Here is a 17,811-nt window from a genome sequence, read left to right on the forward strand (position 1 = left end):
TTGGACCTTTTGGATTATAGCTCTTCATCTTTTATATAAGCTTTGGATTTCAAATATTTTGGCCACGAGCATCACTGAAGAGACATATTTTGTCGAAATGCGCATCTGGTGCAACAAAATTGGTACCGTTGACTTTATTACTAAATTCTTTCATAGATACACATATGTGATTAGTAAATGTGGCTGTAACGGTAAGAAACTTATTAAAAATTGTATTTCACATCATAAATTTTACGCGTTTGCACACAAGTAATGTCTTCTTTTACTGTCCATGACGTTAAAATACTAAATCCCTTGGATGTATTTCAGTTGAATTAAGTTTCCGATGCATGATTTTTTAGTATTAATTGTTTTGACTTTTAACTAGCTGTCGGTAACAGCGAGTACTCTCAAATCATACTTTCTTGTTAATTTGACCTGTTGAAATTATTTGTAATGCTTTTTGGTTAATGTTAACATGTATCTTGTCTATATTCCAGCTTTGATTGTTTGGAATTACTACAAATTGTCACTTCTTTGTACAATGAACATCAAAATTATTTTTCTTTCTCCTTAAATACCGTTCCGGCACCTTTACATGAAGAAAAAGAAGTTTTATCGAGCACTAATTGTATAGTTTAATTGTTGATATTCATCCCACATATACCAAGATTTAGATTAGTTTTATTGACATACAAGAAATTTCTTGGTATTCCAAAAAGGAAGATTATATAGAACGAAGAATACTTAAGGATGTTCGCTTGTCATGTTTCGAAATTTTTGTCCGATTTTCGGAATCCTCTGGTTTTATCCATTTGAATGCCTTGAAAAATTTTGCTCATTGACACCCATTTTTTTTTAAAATCTTTTACATGTATAATGATAAGCCATCTGTGAAAGTCTTATAAAATTTTAATTATTTTTTAATAGTTATGGAGATCTTTAACTTGTCAATGATAAAGCTATGAAAAGTCAAGAGAGAACATTTGTCCGCCAAAATTGCAATGGCTTATATCTCGAAAACAAGCACTTTAACCTATATATATGTTTCGTCTTATGATTCCTTTATAAACCCCCTTTCAATATATACTAGTGTTTTGAAAAGGTTATTATTTTGAAACTGAGAATTTTATTAAAAATGGTTTTATGCTTTTACTTTAATCATCCCTTATGTTTTTTTTTTTTTATTAAATATGTATTTACATGTATCACATATCACATTTATTCGTCATTGGGTGTGAATTCATGTAACTACGTTTTTTGATTGAGTTAATTCATTCCAATCGATATTTTATAGTGTGTCTTACTATGTTGTGATGCTATAATATTTTTTAGAAAGGGAGAAGGATTGGAACCATTAAAACGTGTAATACCGCTGCAATTGTTTGCATCTGTGTTAAGTCAGGAATCTGATGTTCAGTAGTTGTCGTCTGTTTATGTGGTTCATAAGTGTTACGCGTTTTTCATTTTTATATATTTAGACCTTTTGTTTTCCCGTTTGAAAGGTTTTACACTAGTAATTCTTGGGGCCCTGTATAGCTTGCTGTTCGGTGTGAGCCAAAGCTCCTTATTTTAGGCCGTACCTTGACCTATAATAGTTTACTTTTATAAATTGTTACTTGGATGAAGAGTTGCCTCATTTGTACTCGTACCACATCTTCCTATATATATGGAGGAATCACTACTTTAAATCAGTGCCGACCTTTCGTTGATTTTATTTTGCGTGACATTGCTTTTAATATCAAATCTACATATAAGCCACCGTACTATGAGTGCTTCGTGTATATAATATGTATATTCCTGTTAATACATTTTTTGCATGCGCAACGTTTCATTGGAGGATTTTTTTTCAAATTTTCAACTTTGAAATAATTTCTATGTGAATATATTTTTGGAAATCATCCGTAAAGGTAACACAGCTAGCTGAATGTGCTCCAACGCTGGAGAGATTTACATAAAGAAGTGGAAGATGGGAAGGATTACCAAATGATTCCGATAAAATAAGTACAATTTTTTAAATTTTGATAGTAGCAAAAACTCCAAATTAAAAGGGGACCACATTAGGTACATTTCTGCATGATGTGTTTTAGTATGCAAGATGTTGTTCAAGAATCTGCAAGCATGTAATAAATTTTATGGTTCTATAAATGTTCCTTTGAGACGGTCCTTTCTTACATGGGTTTGTCGACATAAAACGGAAAATTTGTTTTAGGATCTTCCCAGTATCATAAGTAAGAGATTTTGTTTAAATGTGGAAATTGTTTCTACGAAGATATATTATGGTTTAAAGTAACGATAATTTACCAGATACGGCAGATTTCAATACTGTTCATAACCTCGTACTATGACCTTAAAAGTTATTTTCTTTCTCCTTAAATATCGTTCCGGCACCTAAACACGAAGAACACGAAGTTGTACCCTCACAACTGAATCAATATGTATATATATATATATATATATATAAGAGGGACGAAAGATACCAGAGGGACGGTCAAACTCATAAATCGAAAATAAACTGACAACACCATGGCTAAAAATAAAAAAGACAAACATTAATATGCATGTAGGTGTATGTACATGCATTTTTTATCTAAACATACACAAAATTTAATTGTGTAGTCAAACTCGATCTTCGACTCGATCTTCAATCAAGTCATTCGGTGTTATTTTTAGTGCAAAACAAACCATTTACTTTAATGCAGAGCAATCAGCAACACAAATAAAAATGAATTATTTAGAAAAACAAACAATGTGGTCAACAAACGACTGACAAAATTCCTAAATTGGAAAAGATACATTAACATGTTAAAAAATGTAGGGTTCACATATGGTCTAAAATTACGAAATCAAGTAAAAAAAGCAAAAAGAAAGGAATCGCATCAACTAAAACATGAGCAAGGCTAGGTGTATGTGTTGACATGATAAGTGTGTCCTGTTATGCATGCATAAACAAACTGTGAACTCACAATTAAAATAGGATACAATTAATAAAATAACAGATCGGAGGACTTTTGTACAATAATAAGGCCGTTAGTTTTTCTCGTTTGAATTGATTTACATTGTCATTTCGGGGGCTTTTATAGCTGACTATGCAGCATGGGCTTTGCTCGTTGTTGTAGGTCGTACGGTGACCTAGAGTTGTTGATTTCTGTGTCATTTTGGTCTCATTGGCAATCATACCACATCTTCTTTTCTTATATTTCGTGGTATTCAAAGTTCTAAGACAACGTAAACATGTCGTTCGGGTGTTGAGATGTAGACACCTGGGATTTGTTAACCATATTCTTGTACTGTGGACGCGTTTCATCGACATTATTCTCATCAATTGTTATTAAATTTATATGTTAATTAACATTTACCCCTTATATAGAGATAAATATGAAAGCATTACGCCATTAAAAATTTAAAGAAATTTATAAAGCACCGAGTACGTTTAATCTTTTTAACTAAATTTTATATAGTCAATTGTCATGCACATCATTAAAAATGTCAAACAGCCAGAGTTTAAAAATTGTTTTTGTTTGTCGTATATAGAATTGCATCTTTTTTAACTTTTCAATATTTGATTTAAGTTCTAAGAGACCTTACCTCGCTGTATTTATACACATTGTATTATTCTTTGATTCAGGTAAAAAAGAAGGGTGATTTAAGAAAAGACAGGAAACTCCTAAACCAAGACAGAAAGGGCCAGCAACTTAACATTTTTTTTCAAAAAGACGAATCATACTTTGTAAAAAGAAGTGTTTGATTCAAGCATGAAGTTCTGTGAAACTGTCATGTAGATATAAGATTTTTTTTCATAATAATATTTGTTTTATATAAATGTGTTTATATAATGGACTGGTTGTATTCATATTTAAACTAGCTGTTACCGTATATATGTTCCTTTGAAACGCTCTCTATAAGGGTTTTTTTCTTTGTCTCCTTCAGAGTCTCGCTGATTACACTGAAGTTTCTATACCAATTAAATGGTGAAGATAAGGTTAAAATCAACACTTTCTAAAATAACTGACGTAACCATGATTTAGTTTTACTCTTAAGGAAATTCTTTTTCGTTGCTTAACTAGGACATTTTTAAGTTGTAGCCATCAATTGAACCCCATTGTGCATTCCTAGTTAATCAATAGTTCGATGTTTATTTGCATCCAAATACTTCTTTCATATGGAATGGAAATATGATACATTCTCAATTTTGCAATGATTCGAAGAACAGCATTCTTTGGAGATATTTTAATTGAAGGTATACCTCTTTTTTCACATTAATAAGTATTATAATATTTTAAGATTTATAGTTTAACAATGCGATACATTCCAAATTGAAATGGTTAATGACAATCTTTGTGATTGTCGATCATTTAACAGTATGGGGTCGAAAGAATGTTCATTTTTGTGAAGCCTGCGACTTTTGTCGCAAAAGCTAGACAAACCAATCCCATATTCCGTCGTCGGTGTCGTCGGCATCAGTGTCGTCACAAATATTCACTCTGTGGTTTATGATAAAAAAAAAACTACATTATCTAAAACAAATTTTGTAAAAGAATCATTTCCTATTTTTCGTATATTATAAATGGACTGAGTTTTTCTTCCAGTTAACATTACATACAATCTAAGGTCAATGTTTTTAAAACATATCTTATATTTATAACCCATCCTTGATTTTTAACAAACATGGACAGACGCTTTTTATAATCAATAGATAGTACCGATAGGGAAATTTTAATATTTCCCCCCATTTTTGTTGAGCCTTCGACTTTTATCCCAAAATTTATCTTCATTATCATTTGTTAATTTAATAATTTGATGTTTAACTCTTCTATAGATATGTAGATTTGATTGCATACTGCATTCATTTTTTTAATTTTCTTTTCCGAATTTTATTACGTATTAGTTTCTATAGTCATATGCTATCAATTTATAATAGTCTTTTAAAAATCTTGGAAGTTTTAAACAGATAAGCAAACGTCCTTCACAAAAAACACTGAGTTTTCTTTGTATTTTTTGTCATTTAAGAGTAAGACTTCAAATCTTGTAGACATAATTGTGCATCTGTTAATTTAAGACAGAATCTTCCAATGGTAGTAATTACTAATATAGAAGATTGGTTAGGATATATTATACCTGTAAAAAAATGTAAGTTTTGCTTAGAATAATTGCAATCAATGCTTTCTTGTAAACTGAAAGATTTAATACTTAGTACATGTGTAAGGTTGCTGTTGATACCAAGGAGCATTTTGGTTAAAAGCTCGTCTAAAATTAAAATTCTTTTCACTGAAATTGAAACAATATTTTGTTAATTTTATGTTATTGCAGAATCACTTTTACAACACATAAGACGAAACGCGCGTCTGGCGTACTAAATTACAATCCTGGTACCTTTGATAACTATTTTACATTAGCCTTAAACAAAGTTTACTTTTGAATTTGTTGATTCTAAATCCTAAACCTGTTCATAGAAATGGAAATAGCAGGATAAGAAACCGAGTTTTATAGACATAAAAGTTAAAATAAAAGATTCTAGGAAATGAATACTATAAGGCAAATAGAAATATAGTTACACATTTTTTTTTCAATTTAAGGGTTGAGAAGATTACATTTTTGCTGATAAGGATCAATTACTTTTGATTCAAACTATATTAATAATATATTAAATAAACTTTATATCTTCTGTTCATATTGACAGATCGTTGCCATGATATCATTATCCTTTGCAATTTCTATAGTTATGTTATCTAAATACAAGTGTAAGAATGTATGTATGTGTGCCAGTGTTCTTTTCTCCTGTTTGTTATATGATATATATTTACATGTATGATAGTAGAAAAACTGTAGATTATTATTTAGTTTTTTATTAATCCCCTTAACACCATAGTCAGGTGGTGATGTAAAGGGGTTGTAAAATCCTGACTATTAAACAAACAAAATATTGAAATTAAATTCATTATTGGACATATTTTTCATTTTCAAAACCCTTCCACCCGCTCATCAGATAGTCGTCTGGCTGTGTACTCTTACTATCGAAACAGGTTTTGTTACTGATGATTGTTGTAAGACCTAACGCCCGTCTAGTTTGCAAAATTTTGAATTTGGTTTATTATTATTATTTTTTACCCATCCAGAACAAATGATTTCATCTCATGGTTAAATATTGGTTCATGCTGCTGAATCATTATAAATTACTAGATAATAAAATTGAGAATGGATAAAATAAATGTGCCAAAGAGACAAACAACCCGACTAAAGATTAAAAGAAAAAAAACAGCTGAAAACCAACAAGTGTTAATTAAACTATGGTGTTTGCTTATTTTCGACGGTTTTCGATATTCATATACTGTCGATTCATTTATTTTCGTGGGTATCAATTTCGTGGATAGAGAAAAAAAGACGTTCGTGGTATACGTAAATTCGTGGATCGCTGATTACAACAACAAAAATTCAGATACGTAATTCGTGGATTTCTATTTGATTTAGGAGATCATATAACCTCCTTGGTTTGATCAATAATAAAACAAACAAAACAGAAGGAATGAAAAAGTTTTGAATTGTCAAAATCCTCGCTTGATCATTCTAGGTTAACACTTTCACTAATGAATTTATTTTTTTCGAGGGATTCTCTGGCCGAAATTTATTTGTACGAGCCGTTTGCCTGACCGGGATTAATTTGACATGTGCTACAGCAAAAACGACCTCGTAGTTTCGGTCATTGAAAACTCGGGAACCGTAGCGAGTTGTGCGGTCAAGTGTTGATAAAATGTAGATAAATATCATAGGTTGAGCGTCCGTAGACTGTTCAAAGAGAAAGAAGCAGTTTACCTTAAAAACGCGTGTCGATAACGTAGATTGATTGAGTCAGAAGATAATTTTTGTCATTGCGTACCGTATATCACTTTCACTTACATTCGGCAACGTTTCTTATGCACACGTGTGTTTCAAAATGCTATTTCAATGAGCCACTGAATTATTTTCCTTCAAAAACCGTTTCCGTTTTCGTTTTCTTGGCAAAAATACTTGTAAATCGAGACTGTCGTTCACGTAGATTTTGGCCGCCATTTGTTTACGGTTTCGAAAGAAGAAAGATAACTCGGGTTTGATAACGGACAATAACTCTTCCAGACGATTTGTATGAATACCCCCAGCGTTGATGTGCGATCATGAACTATTAATAAAAGCAGAGACATATAATGTCTGCAATAAAAATCGGTGGGACTTCCTTGCTTTATGACTTAACCCCAGTAATGCATTAATTCTTCCAAATGTGAATGAGATGAAGCTTTCCAATAAATAAAAGTATTAAATCAAGCCAAAAATTGACTTTTTTCTAAATCCATGAAATTTTCAATAAATTTGATTTGTGTCATAGGGGTTATATAATATAAAAAATGTCTAAACATAAATAAATGTACTACAGATAAGCAAATACTCAGCTGTTTCTAAAAAAAAAGAGCCTAGTGAATTTATTTTTTTGAAAAATTGTAAAAATTAAAATCTTAACTATGTAGTCAAAATTTAGGATGTATAAGATAACATAAAATGGACAAATACATCAACTGATGTTTGTTAAAGCAGCACAAATAAATACCAAAAGCTGACAATTAATATTTTAAATTTATTTTCATCATAGTTTAATTTATTAATCACACGAAGTACAGGCAAAGAAGATTATATTATATGCAGACAACTACATGTACTGGGTACTGTTTTACTTAAAATTATGATATGCACACACAGATGCAAGTCGTTGAAAACTATTGCTAAAAAAGGGATTAAAATACATGTTTTACTGCAGAATGCAGTTTTAAAATTCATTGATGGAAAGCTACATCAGGGAGCTGATATAGTTTGTAATAACATTGTCAACATTTGGAAGCTATGAAATTTGTTTTATTTTCAGTTTATTATGCTGCCTTGAATAGGAGGATTCATATCAGAAATTCTAATTTTTCAATTGAGTGAGGACATATGGAAACTATTTTTTTTAATTTTCTGTTTATGTTGTTGGGCTATTAAATGGAATGGTTTGTCAAAAGGTAAATAAAAATAACTTGAGTGAGGTTGTTATACTATAACCAATGTTACCAGTCTATTGATTAATCTATTACATCCAGTAGCAAGTGTTACTTACATATACATGTAAGTCTATATATATTAATGTGGTATGAAAATCCTGCTTACAAGTACTAGTCCCATAAACAGTGTTAATTTAAGAAGCTGACAGCCACAAGATCCTAATATGGTCCCATTATCCCATTTGCAATTTAATCAGTCTTTTCTCTTTAGAGTTCTATATGACTTGGCTTCTGAGAGAAGCAGCAATTTCAATACCATTTGAAGTCTCTTTTTGAATACAAGAGGTGTTTCCTAGTGCAAAAATGGTTGTTTATATGAGAATTACAAATTACAATAACAATAGGCACTGAGTCTGCCACACTGGTCATTCATCTTTTGTGTTTGTATGCAACATGAGGGGGAGTAATTTATTATGTTCCACATAATTTTCAAAACAAAAAATTGAACCCCTATTGTTTTCAGAAACATACAGGAACAGTACTATTTTACAATAATAAATAATGCCATCTTAAGATTAATCAGTAGAAACAAACAACACGTTATGTTTTTCACTTTGGAAAAAAATTCACTTCCCTTCAGCATGTTCAGCAAAAATCTTTTCTTTTAAAAAAAAATAGAGAATTAAAAACAATTTGTTACATAAAAATAATCATCTTGGCATCTTTCAGTTGTTTTACTCTCTGTCAACAGAATTTGTTTTTCAAAACAACTTAAAATGTTTTTGTATGCTGAACCAGACTTTTAAAAACCTCTGTTACAAGACGAGATACATCGTGGAAAATAATTTACACTCGATTAAAATACGAATAAGATTGCAGAATATTGTCTCATCTTTCCAAACTACTTTTCTTTTTAAATAAAAAAGCTATGAGATGTGACAACACGTGTTTTTATGAATCGCACTATTTATAGACTCTCCATTTTGTCAATATCCGGTTCTATTTTTATATGAAGTGGACTTTCGTTTTGTCGACCTACATACTGCAGTACAGCCTTTCAATGAAAAGAAATAAAAATCCGTAGCACTACAGACTCCTTAGAGTGTCTAAAACGATGATAAAAGACTCTGATTCAATCGGTAATGAAAGGTTGACTGTCAGGCGGCAGCGAGAAATAATAATTTACAGTCGTGCACCTGATGACGACCATCAAAGTCTCGATTTCAAGTTGTTTTACAAATAAGCTGCTCACCACTCCAAAATCTACGTTCATACATTACTTTTGTACAAGTTCAACGACTTTCATGACCGCAGGTTAAGTTTTCTAAATGTTTCAACTTGAAATGAAACTCCTGACCACGATTGTTTATGATTCCGCCATTTTGTTTTTCACGAGGTTTTTTCTTCTCAACAATCTTTGAAAAAAACATATTTTGACAGCATTTTTACGCCCGATACAAAAATATAGAATGCATTTAATGTTTATCGTAGCATCTATGGAGCAACTGCACCAAGAAACATGTCTAAACGTTATTTTTACTGTTTGCACTGTGACCGTCTAAAAATAGAAATCTATGTATCCTTAAGGATAATTTCGCCCTCAACTCCGTGGTGCCAAAAGGATAATTTCGGCTCGCGCTCGAGGGTGCCAAAAGGATAATTTCGGTACGAAAGGGTTTTAATTAAAGTGTTCATTGAAAACTTTTATTACAATAATGGATTATTTGTTTGTTTTACAATTTATAAATTATTGTCGGAATTCTATAAGGCATTCAAAAGTTTATGATTGAAAGCTCATTTCCCTAATCACGATATAATAAACAATCATATAAGTTAAAGGTGTGAAAATAAATATTCCTGTCATTAACAATATTACCTACAAGCAATATAACCGCGTACTTAATCCTATTGGTTTTTAATCACTAGTAAACCAAACTATGACACGGTTATTAACAACTTGCAGTTATTTTCCATGAACAGTTGTAATTAATTTTAAAAAGTAAATAATCACTGATATTCGATATATTTATTATTGATTTAATTAAAATACTTGTATCTTTTTTCAATAAAAAACACATGTTATGTTACAAGAATTATCGCTTGTCAACACTATACTAGATAACAAAACGGAAATAAACATCCGACTCCATTCACATATCTCGGAATTATTCTTCGTTGAATTCTTAAATTCGTGGTTCGCTGTAATCCACGAAACCCACGAAAATTGGTATACCACGAATAAAAATGAATCCACAGTAGTCTTATACATATTATACACAGACAAGTCCGGACAAATTGATATTGGGCGTTTAATCTGCTAGTGCATAAATATGGAGAGAATGAAGCTGTCTGCATGTTAAGGAATAATTGTAACAACTATCTCAGAGTCTGGTATGTGTCATGGTTTAAGGCCATATGTCTCCCCTATCCTTCTTTTTTCTTCAGTGTCAGTCTTAACTTTCGCCATAATCCTCACATTTCGAAGAACATATATGATGAAGTTGTATTGTTATTATCCTAAATATGTACAAATATTTGTCTACCGTTTAATTAGACTACAGATGGTGTGCTCACGCTTGTAAGCGAAGCGCAGAGCTCAGTAGTTTAACCCTTACCATGCTGTGACCGTCATATGACGGGCGTACCCAGACCACCGTTGTTTCGCTCCAATGGCGTTCCATACTTTTAGAAGTCCACTTTATGATACTTATTTTAAAAGTTATACATCTTCTGTCAACCTGAGGCTATCCTTATTCATGTTTCTCATGTTTAAGTTGTATTTCGAGCACAAATACGGACTCGAAAAATTGAAATCGGCTGAAACTCGGTTTTCTCGAGGGGTGGGCTTCTCATCTGTGTCTTACACAGGAAGTTCAGAGATATAGAACTAGCAAAAATTGTGCAAACCCACGGCCGTATAACTACTGATTGTTATTAATTTTGAAATACGCATAGGAAATGACTACTTCCGGTTTCAAGTCCATTTGAAGTCAAAAATCGAAAAAAAAAATCGTGAAATTCCGTATTTTTGGTCCAAATGACATCCTGTAGACTACTGAACCAAGATCAGATTCACTCCTACCTAACAACTGTTGGGGTCAACCTTTACCAGTATCCCTGGGTCTTCTGGGTCAAGAGAAAGGACGAAAAATTGTCAACATTGACGCTTTTTGCACCTGCTGACCAACGTTGGGGCAATCAGTGTGTTAGTTCTTTATTTGCTTGTTTGCATTCGTTAGACTTCATTTCACCTTTAAACAATTCTTCTCAATCATGAGCAACATTGGAAACCATGATCTATTCTGACAATTGGGGTCATAACAAGTTTGTCATTTCGAACATCCTGTTTAAAAAAAATTGCACTAAAACAATGATTGCTTTCGTTAAAATCAAATTTATTGTTATATTCAAGAGCGAATCACAATAAAAAAAAAAGATGGTGATAAGGGATTTTGTTTTTTACAATATTCGACAAGAATTTTAGAATTCACCCAAAGTATAAGGACTTTTTTTCAGAAGATTTCGTTGACAACAAGTGAATGGCATATAATCGATGTCTTGCTCTCAAAATATCACACATCTCAAATTATTTCATAAAATCTTCTTTTTTACTCGGTTATCTCTAGTAATGTAAAAACATTTTTACTATACATGTGTAAATAAATGCCAATTATTCCATGCTTTTAAGGCTGTACACCTTACCCCCTTGAAAAAAAATTCTAGAGTAAACAAAATCAATACTTAAGTTGGTGCTTTTGGTAATAACATTGTTTACTTGTAGCACATAAGCACAAAAATTCTTGTCAGCATGTCTAGTATTAGAACAAAATCTACTTTTTGCTGCTGTAAATGGAGATGAAGTCATAGACCTTTTAAACGTGAAAATGAACGAAAAACAAATATGTTACACATAATCAAACGACAACCACTGAATTACATGCTCATGACTTGGGACAGGAACATACATACAGAATGTTGCAGGGTAAACATATTAGCGGGATCCCAACCCTCCCCTAACCTGGGACAATGGTTTCACAGTAAAACATAAGAACGAACTATATAAATCAGTTGAAAAAGGCTTAACTCATCAGATGAAAAATACAAGTGGACTTGGCCGGGTACTTGTACATCCCAACAACAAAAAGACACTAGGTACAGATCTTACTTATCCATGTTTTTTTCAATATGAAATCACATATCTTATGCTACTAGTCACTCATTCTTTTTCAAACTGGTATACATTAATCTTTATATATTTTTGTTTGGTATGTTGCATTAAAAAATCATAATTATTAAAAATTTCAGTTTTTCAATGTAACATGATACTAAGTCATTTTTACGAGTAATTATGAGTGCATGGATTTATCTGAGAGAGGCATTTAAATGATGGTGTTTTCTCATTCTGAGCACACAAAAATCCACATTAGGTACTTGCTTGTAGTGAACATATACAAACATGTCCCTTGTGCAGGTTGCAATCTATAAATTGATGTTCCATAGGATTCCTTACAAAGCATCTGATTTTTGAAAAAAAAATGTGAAAAAACTGCTACATAGTAACATTTTTTATATACATATCATGTATGTATAAAGAATAAAAAGTAAAGACTCTCTGATGTCAAAAAACTACTTGTATTCTACTTATGTTAACCATGCCATTGAATTAATCGGTTCCCTTTAGTTCAATTGTCTGGACAAAGTTTTTAGTCTTGATTTCAAAAGTAAAATCACAAAAATACTGAGCTCCGAGGAAAATTCAAAACGGAAAGTTCCTAATCAAATGGCAAAATCAAAGGATAAAATTACTGCATTGCCTAGCATTTTCCAATACTATCCAGTTTACGAAACCATACTTTTAATTTTCTTGGGGAAATAAGTAAAAAGACATAATAGGTACGGCAATTGGCCCAGTCCCTTCCACGGAAATATGTAACATGCTTATTAAGCAATTACGATGTCACGGTAAAACGTTTTGGTAAATAATAAAATTGAAATAAGTTCAAATAAACACAAAAATTCCATTTAGTGTCATCATTTCCCTGCTTAAACAGAAAACGACGAGTACAGCAGACTACAGAAGCTTGGTGTAAATTTGGGTTAAAATAGTGCTATGCGAATAAATTCCTGGACTTCCAATTCAATTATTTTTTAATGGTTGATATATGCTAAAGATTGGCAAATAAGGAATTAAGCAAATTCAAACGGACCTTATCCAGATGTAAACATTGAAACGTAAAAAGATGGAGAAGACCAAGAATACATCTACAAGAATCGAGACGTCCTTAAGAGGAAATTATTTGTTGTGCTTGTTATGCCTTACCTACGATAGTAGAGGGCATTATGTTTTCTTGTCTGTGCGTCCGTCCTTTCGTTCGTCCGTCTTAATTTACATTCAATAGTTTTAGGAATTCACTCGTTCAGAATTAAATTGTGGGTCAGGTACAATGACCTTGTAGTGATCGGTGTGTTTTGTTACTGATAACTGGATTAATTTAATAACTTAATATATACATTATATATATATTATACAGAACTGTTAAAACCAGTTTTACAAGACTAATATACAAAAATTACATCAAGATTTTTGTTCAATTCTCAACCAAAGTTTTAGTTTTGAAAATTGTTTAATACAGATGATTGATCACACAAGAATCTGGATGGTAAAGTAAAGAACATCTAACTTTAAAATTCCCATTGAAATAGGGCATTATTATAATATTTATGTGGTGGACCGAAATGTTTTTGCCGTACGTAACTGGTATAAAATGTTCCGTGAGCGTTATTTTTAACGATAAAGAAAAATCCCTCTAAAAATTAAAGAATATAGAAATGAAGGACCATAGCTAGTTTCGCGCAAACTCGAAGTAGTAAATCATTTATCAAGGATTCTATATATAATATGCATTGTATATGCATTGTATATATATTTCGATCACCAAATTAACTTCCCTGCTATTTTCTTATCTAAAATATATGTTTCATATTTTTTTTACCTTTGAAAACTATTTAAACCACTGGGTCGATGCCACTGCTGGTGAATGGTTCGTCCCCGAGGGTATCACAAGCGCAGTAGTCAGCACTTCGATGTTGAAATGAATATCAATTATATGGTCATTTTTATAAATTTCCTGTTACAAAACTTTGAATTTTTCAAAAAACTAAGGATTTTCATAACTCAGGAATAGATTACTTAAGCCGTATCTAGCACAACTTTTTTTGAATTTTGGGTCCTCAATGCTCTTCAACTTTGTACTTGTTTGGCTTTATAACTTTTTTGATCTGAGTGTCACTGATGATTCATATGTAGACAAAACGCCTGACGTATTAAATTATTATCCTGGTAACTTTGATAACTATTTACGACTTTAACTATAAATGTAAAATATAGTATTTCCTTTCAAAATGAAACTAATTTTATTGTTTTATAAATCAACAGTCATATAAAGCAGAATTGAGTATTATAGAAATATTTCATGGTCCACCTTTTTATTCGAATGATTTGGAGAATTACACTCCCGTTGTATTATACATATTAATGATATTATTCACGTAGATTTCTTAACTATGTCTATAATAATATATATGTCTCACACACATGATTACTAGTAGCTTATATATAATACATCTGATTACAAATATTGATAAGCGAAAGTGTACGTTAATTAACACTCTCAATAAATAATAACAACATACAGACACCAACAACAGATTTTCTCATTTCAAACCTCATTGTGACACATCAACAAAGTCTGCATGATTTAATGTTCAGTTCATCTCTTTTGCTAAAGTCATATCTTAAAAACATATTTTTAACTTTTTATTCGCAGATCAAATCATGTTCTTTTCTTGTGACAAATGATATCTTTAAAGTAATATATAATATAATTGTTCTTTTTTTCAAATATATATACGACTAATAAGAAAAGTATTGAATATCAAAAACCATATGTAAACATTGAAGAGCTGATGAAATAAATAAAAAATCTTAATTATAAGTAAATAACTGTACTAATAGTATGTAGAAGTTAATTCAATCATTGTGTAGACAATAGTAAACGGATTTCAAATCATGAGAAGGGTACTACCGTACTGGTGCATTTTTTTGTATAATGTAAATGAAATTGCTCAAGCATTTCAGCAACCTTATAAGCTATGCAAAAGATATAATCCAAAAACGGATACAAGATCGTGGTTTTTCCTTGCATGTGTTTTTTTTTATCTTGATTTAAGACGCAACAAAACATTATTTTAAAACTAACATTGTTACAGTTTCATCCACCGAGGAGGCAATTTAAGAAACGCATGCGAAAATTTGAAATAGTTGTCTAAAATTTTATTTTCTTGCCCAAACTTGTCTTTAACGCCCCCAATTCCTTGAGGAGATTTAACAATTTTTTAAACACATTTTAAAGTTTCATTGATATCTAGTGATATATAAAAATAACACTTTGTTCGTCAAAGCGCTTTCCTGGATCAAAATTCATCAGGAACGCTTAAACACAAACATTTCAAACCCAAATATGTATAGGATATAGTCAAGTGTAGAGCTATAATAATTTTATTATGTATTTTAGGGAAAGAGATAAGAAGAACAAAGCGTAATGGTATGTACATATGAAGTTTAAACATTTTACTTTGAATAGGTATACCTTCATTGTTTTTCATCTACCTCAAAACCTTCAATCACTAGCTTGATAGTTTAACAATAATATTAAAAACCTTTTCCAAATGTGATAATATTGTCCATAATTTTTTTTACGGTTTTACAATAGTATCAAAACCTTTTCTTATACTGATACCACCATTGTCCATGATATTTTGACTGTTTTACAATAGTATTCAAACCTTTTCTAAATCTGAAACCTCTATCGTCCATGATTTGTTGACAGTTTTACAATAGTGTTAAAATCTTTTCTAAGTCTGATACCATTATCGTCCATGATTTTTTGACAGGTTTACAATAGTATTAAAACCTTTCCTAAGTCTGATACCACTATTGTCCATGATTTTTTTTGACAGTTTACAATAGTAGTAAAACCTTTTTCAAGTCTTAAACCTCTATTGTCCATGATTTGTTGACAGTTTTACAATAGTATTAAAACCTCTTCTTAGTCTGATACCATTATCATCCATGATTTTTAACGGTTTTACAATAGTATTAAAACCTTTTCTAAGTCTGATACCATTATCGTCCATGATTTTTTGACAGGTTTACAATAGTATTAAAACCTTGCCTAAGTCTGATACCACTATTGTCCATGATTTTTTTGACAGTTTACAATAGTATTAAAACCTTTTTCAAGTCTTAAGACTCTATTGTCCATGATTTGTTGACAGTTTTACAATAGTATTGAAACCTTTTCCAAGTCTTAAACCTCTATCGTCCATGATTTTTTGACAGTTTTACAATAGTTTTAAAACCTTTTCTAAGTCTGATACCATTATCGTCCATGATTTTTTGACAGGTTCCCAAATGGTATGAAAACCTTTCCTACGTCATAAACTTCTATTGTCCATGATTTTTTGACAGTTTACAATAATATAAAAACCTTTTCTAAGGCTGATACCACTTATTACAATGATTTTTTTGACAGTTTTACAATAGTATTAAAACCTTTTCTTAAGTCTGATACAACTATTGTCCATGAATTTTTGACAGTTTACACTAGTATTAAACCTTTTCCAAGTCTCAAACCTCTATTGTGCATGATTTGATGACAGTTTTACAATAGGTTAAAACCTTTTCTAGATCTCATATCACTATTGTCCATGATTTTGTGACGGTTTACAATAGTATTAAAATCTTTTCTAAGTCTGATACCATTTTTGTCAATGATTTTTTGACAGTTTACAATAGTATAAAGACCTTTTCTAAGTCTGATGCCACTATTTCCTATGAGTTTTTAACAGTTTTACAATAGTATCAAAACCTTTTCTAGCTCTGATACCACTATTGTCCATGATTTTGTGACGGTTTACAATATTATTAAAACCTTTTCTAAATCTGATACCACTATTGTCCATGATTTTTTGACGGTTTATAATAGTATTAAAACCTTTTATAAGTCTCATACCTTTATTTTCCATAATTTGTTGACAGTTTTACAAAAGTATTAAAACCTTGTCTTAGTCTGATACCATTTTTGACCATGATTTGTTGACAGTTTACAATAGTATTCAAACCTTTTCTAAATCTCATACTACTATTGTCCATGATTTTTGACAGTTTTGCATAAGTATAAAAACCTTTTCTAAGTCTGATACCACTATTGTTAATGATATTTGGACTGTTTTACAATAGTATTCAAACCTTTTCTAAATTTGATACTACTATTGTCCATGATTTTTTGACAGTTTTGCAAAAGTATCAAAACCTTTTCTTAGTCTGATACCATTATCTTTCATGATTTTTTGACAGGTTAACAATAGTATTAAAACCTTTCCTAAGTCTGATACCACTATTGTCCATGATTTTTTGACAGTTTTACAATAGTATCAAAACCTTTTCTAGATCTGATACCACTATTGTCCATGATTTTGTGACGGTTTACAATAGTATTAAAACCTTTTCTAAGTCTGATACCATTAGTGTCCATGATTTTTTGACAGTTTACTATAGTATTAAAACCTTTTCCAAGTCTTAAACCTCTATTGTCCATGATTTGTTGACAGTTTTACAAGAGTGTTAAACCCTATTCTTAGTCTGATACCACTTATGTCCATGATTTGTTGACAGTTTACAATAGTATAAAAACCTTTTCTAAGTCTGATACCACTATTTCCCATGAGTTTTTGACAGTTTTATATTAGTATCAAAACCTTTTTCTAG

General features: G+C 31.0%; 1 protein-coding gene across 1 annotated transcript in view; it reads left to right on the forward strand.

Moving 5' to 3' along the window:
- Nucleotides 1–17,811, forward strand: part of LOC139523060 (uncharacterized) — a 305,106-nt gene that overhangs the window by 251,124 nt on the left and 36,171 nt on the right. Inside the window, exon 133 of the mRNA XM_071316817.1 lies at nt 15,557–15,586. Coding sequence (XP_071172918.1) covers nt 15,557–15,586 — 30 coding nt within the window. The remainder of the gene's footprint in view (nt 1–15,556; nt 15,587–17,811) is intronic.

The sequence above is a fragment of the Mytilus edulis genome, chromosome 5 (genome assembly GCF_963676685.1).
Source record: "Mytilus edulis chromosome 5, xbMytEdul2.2, whole genome shotgun sequence".
Lineage (NCBI taxonomy): Eukaryota > Metazoa > Mollusca > Bivalvia > Mytilida > Mytilidae > Mytilus > Mytilus edulis.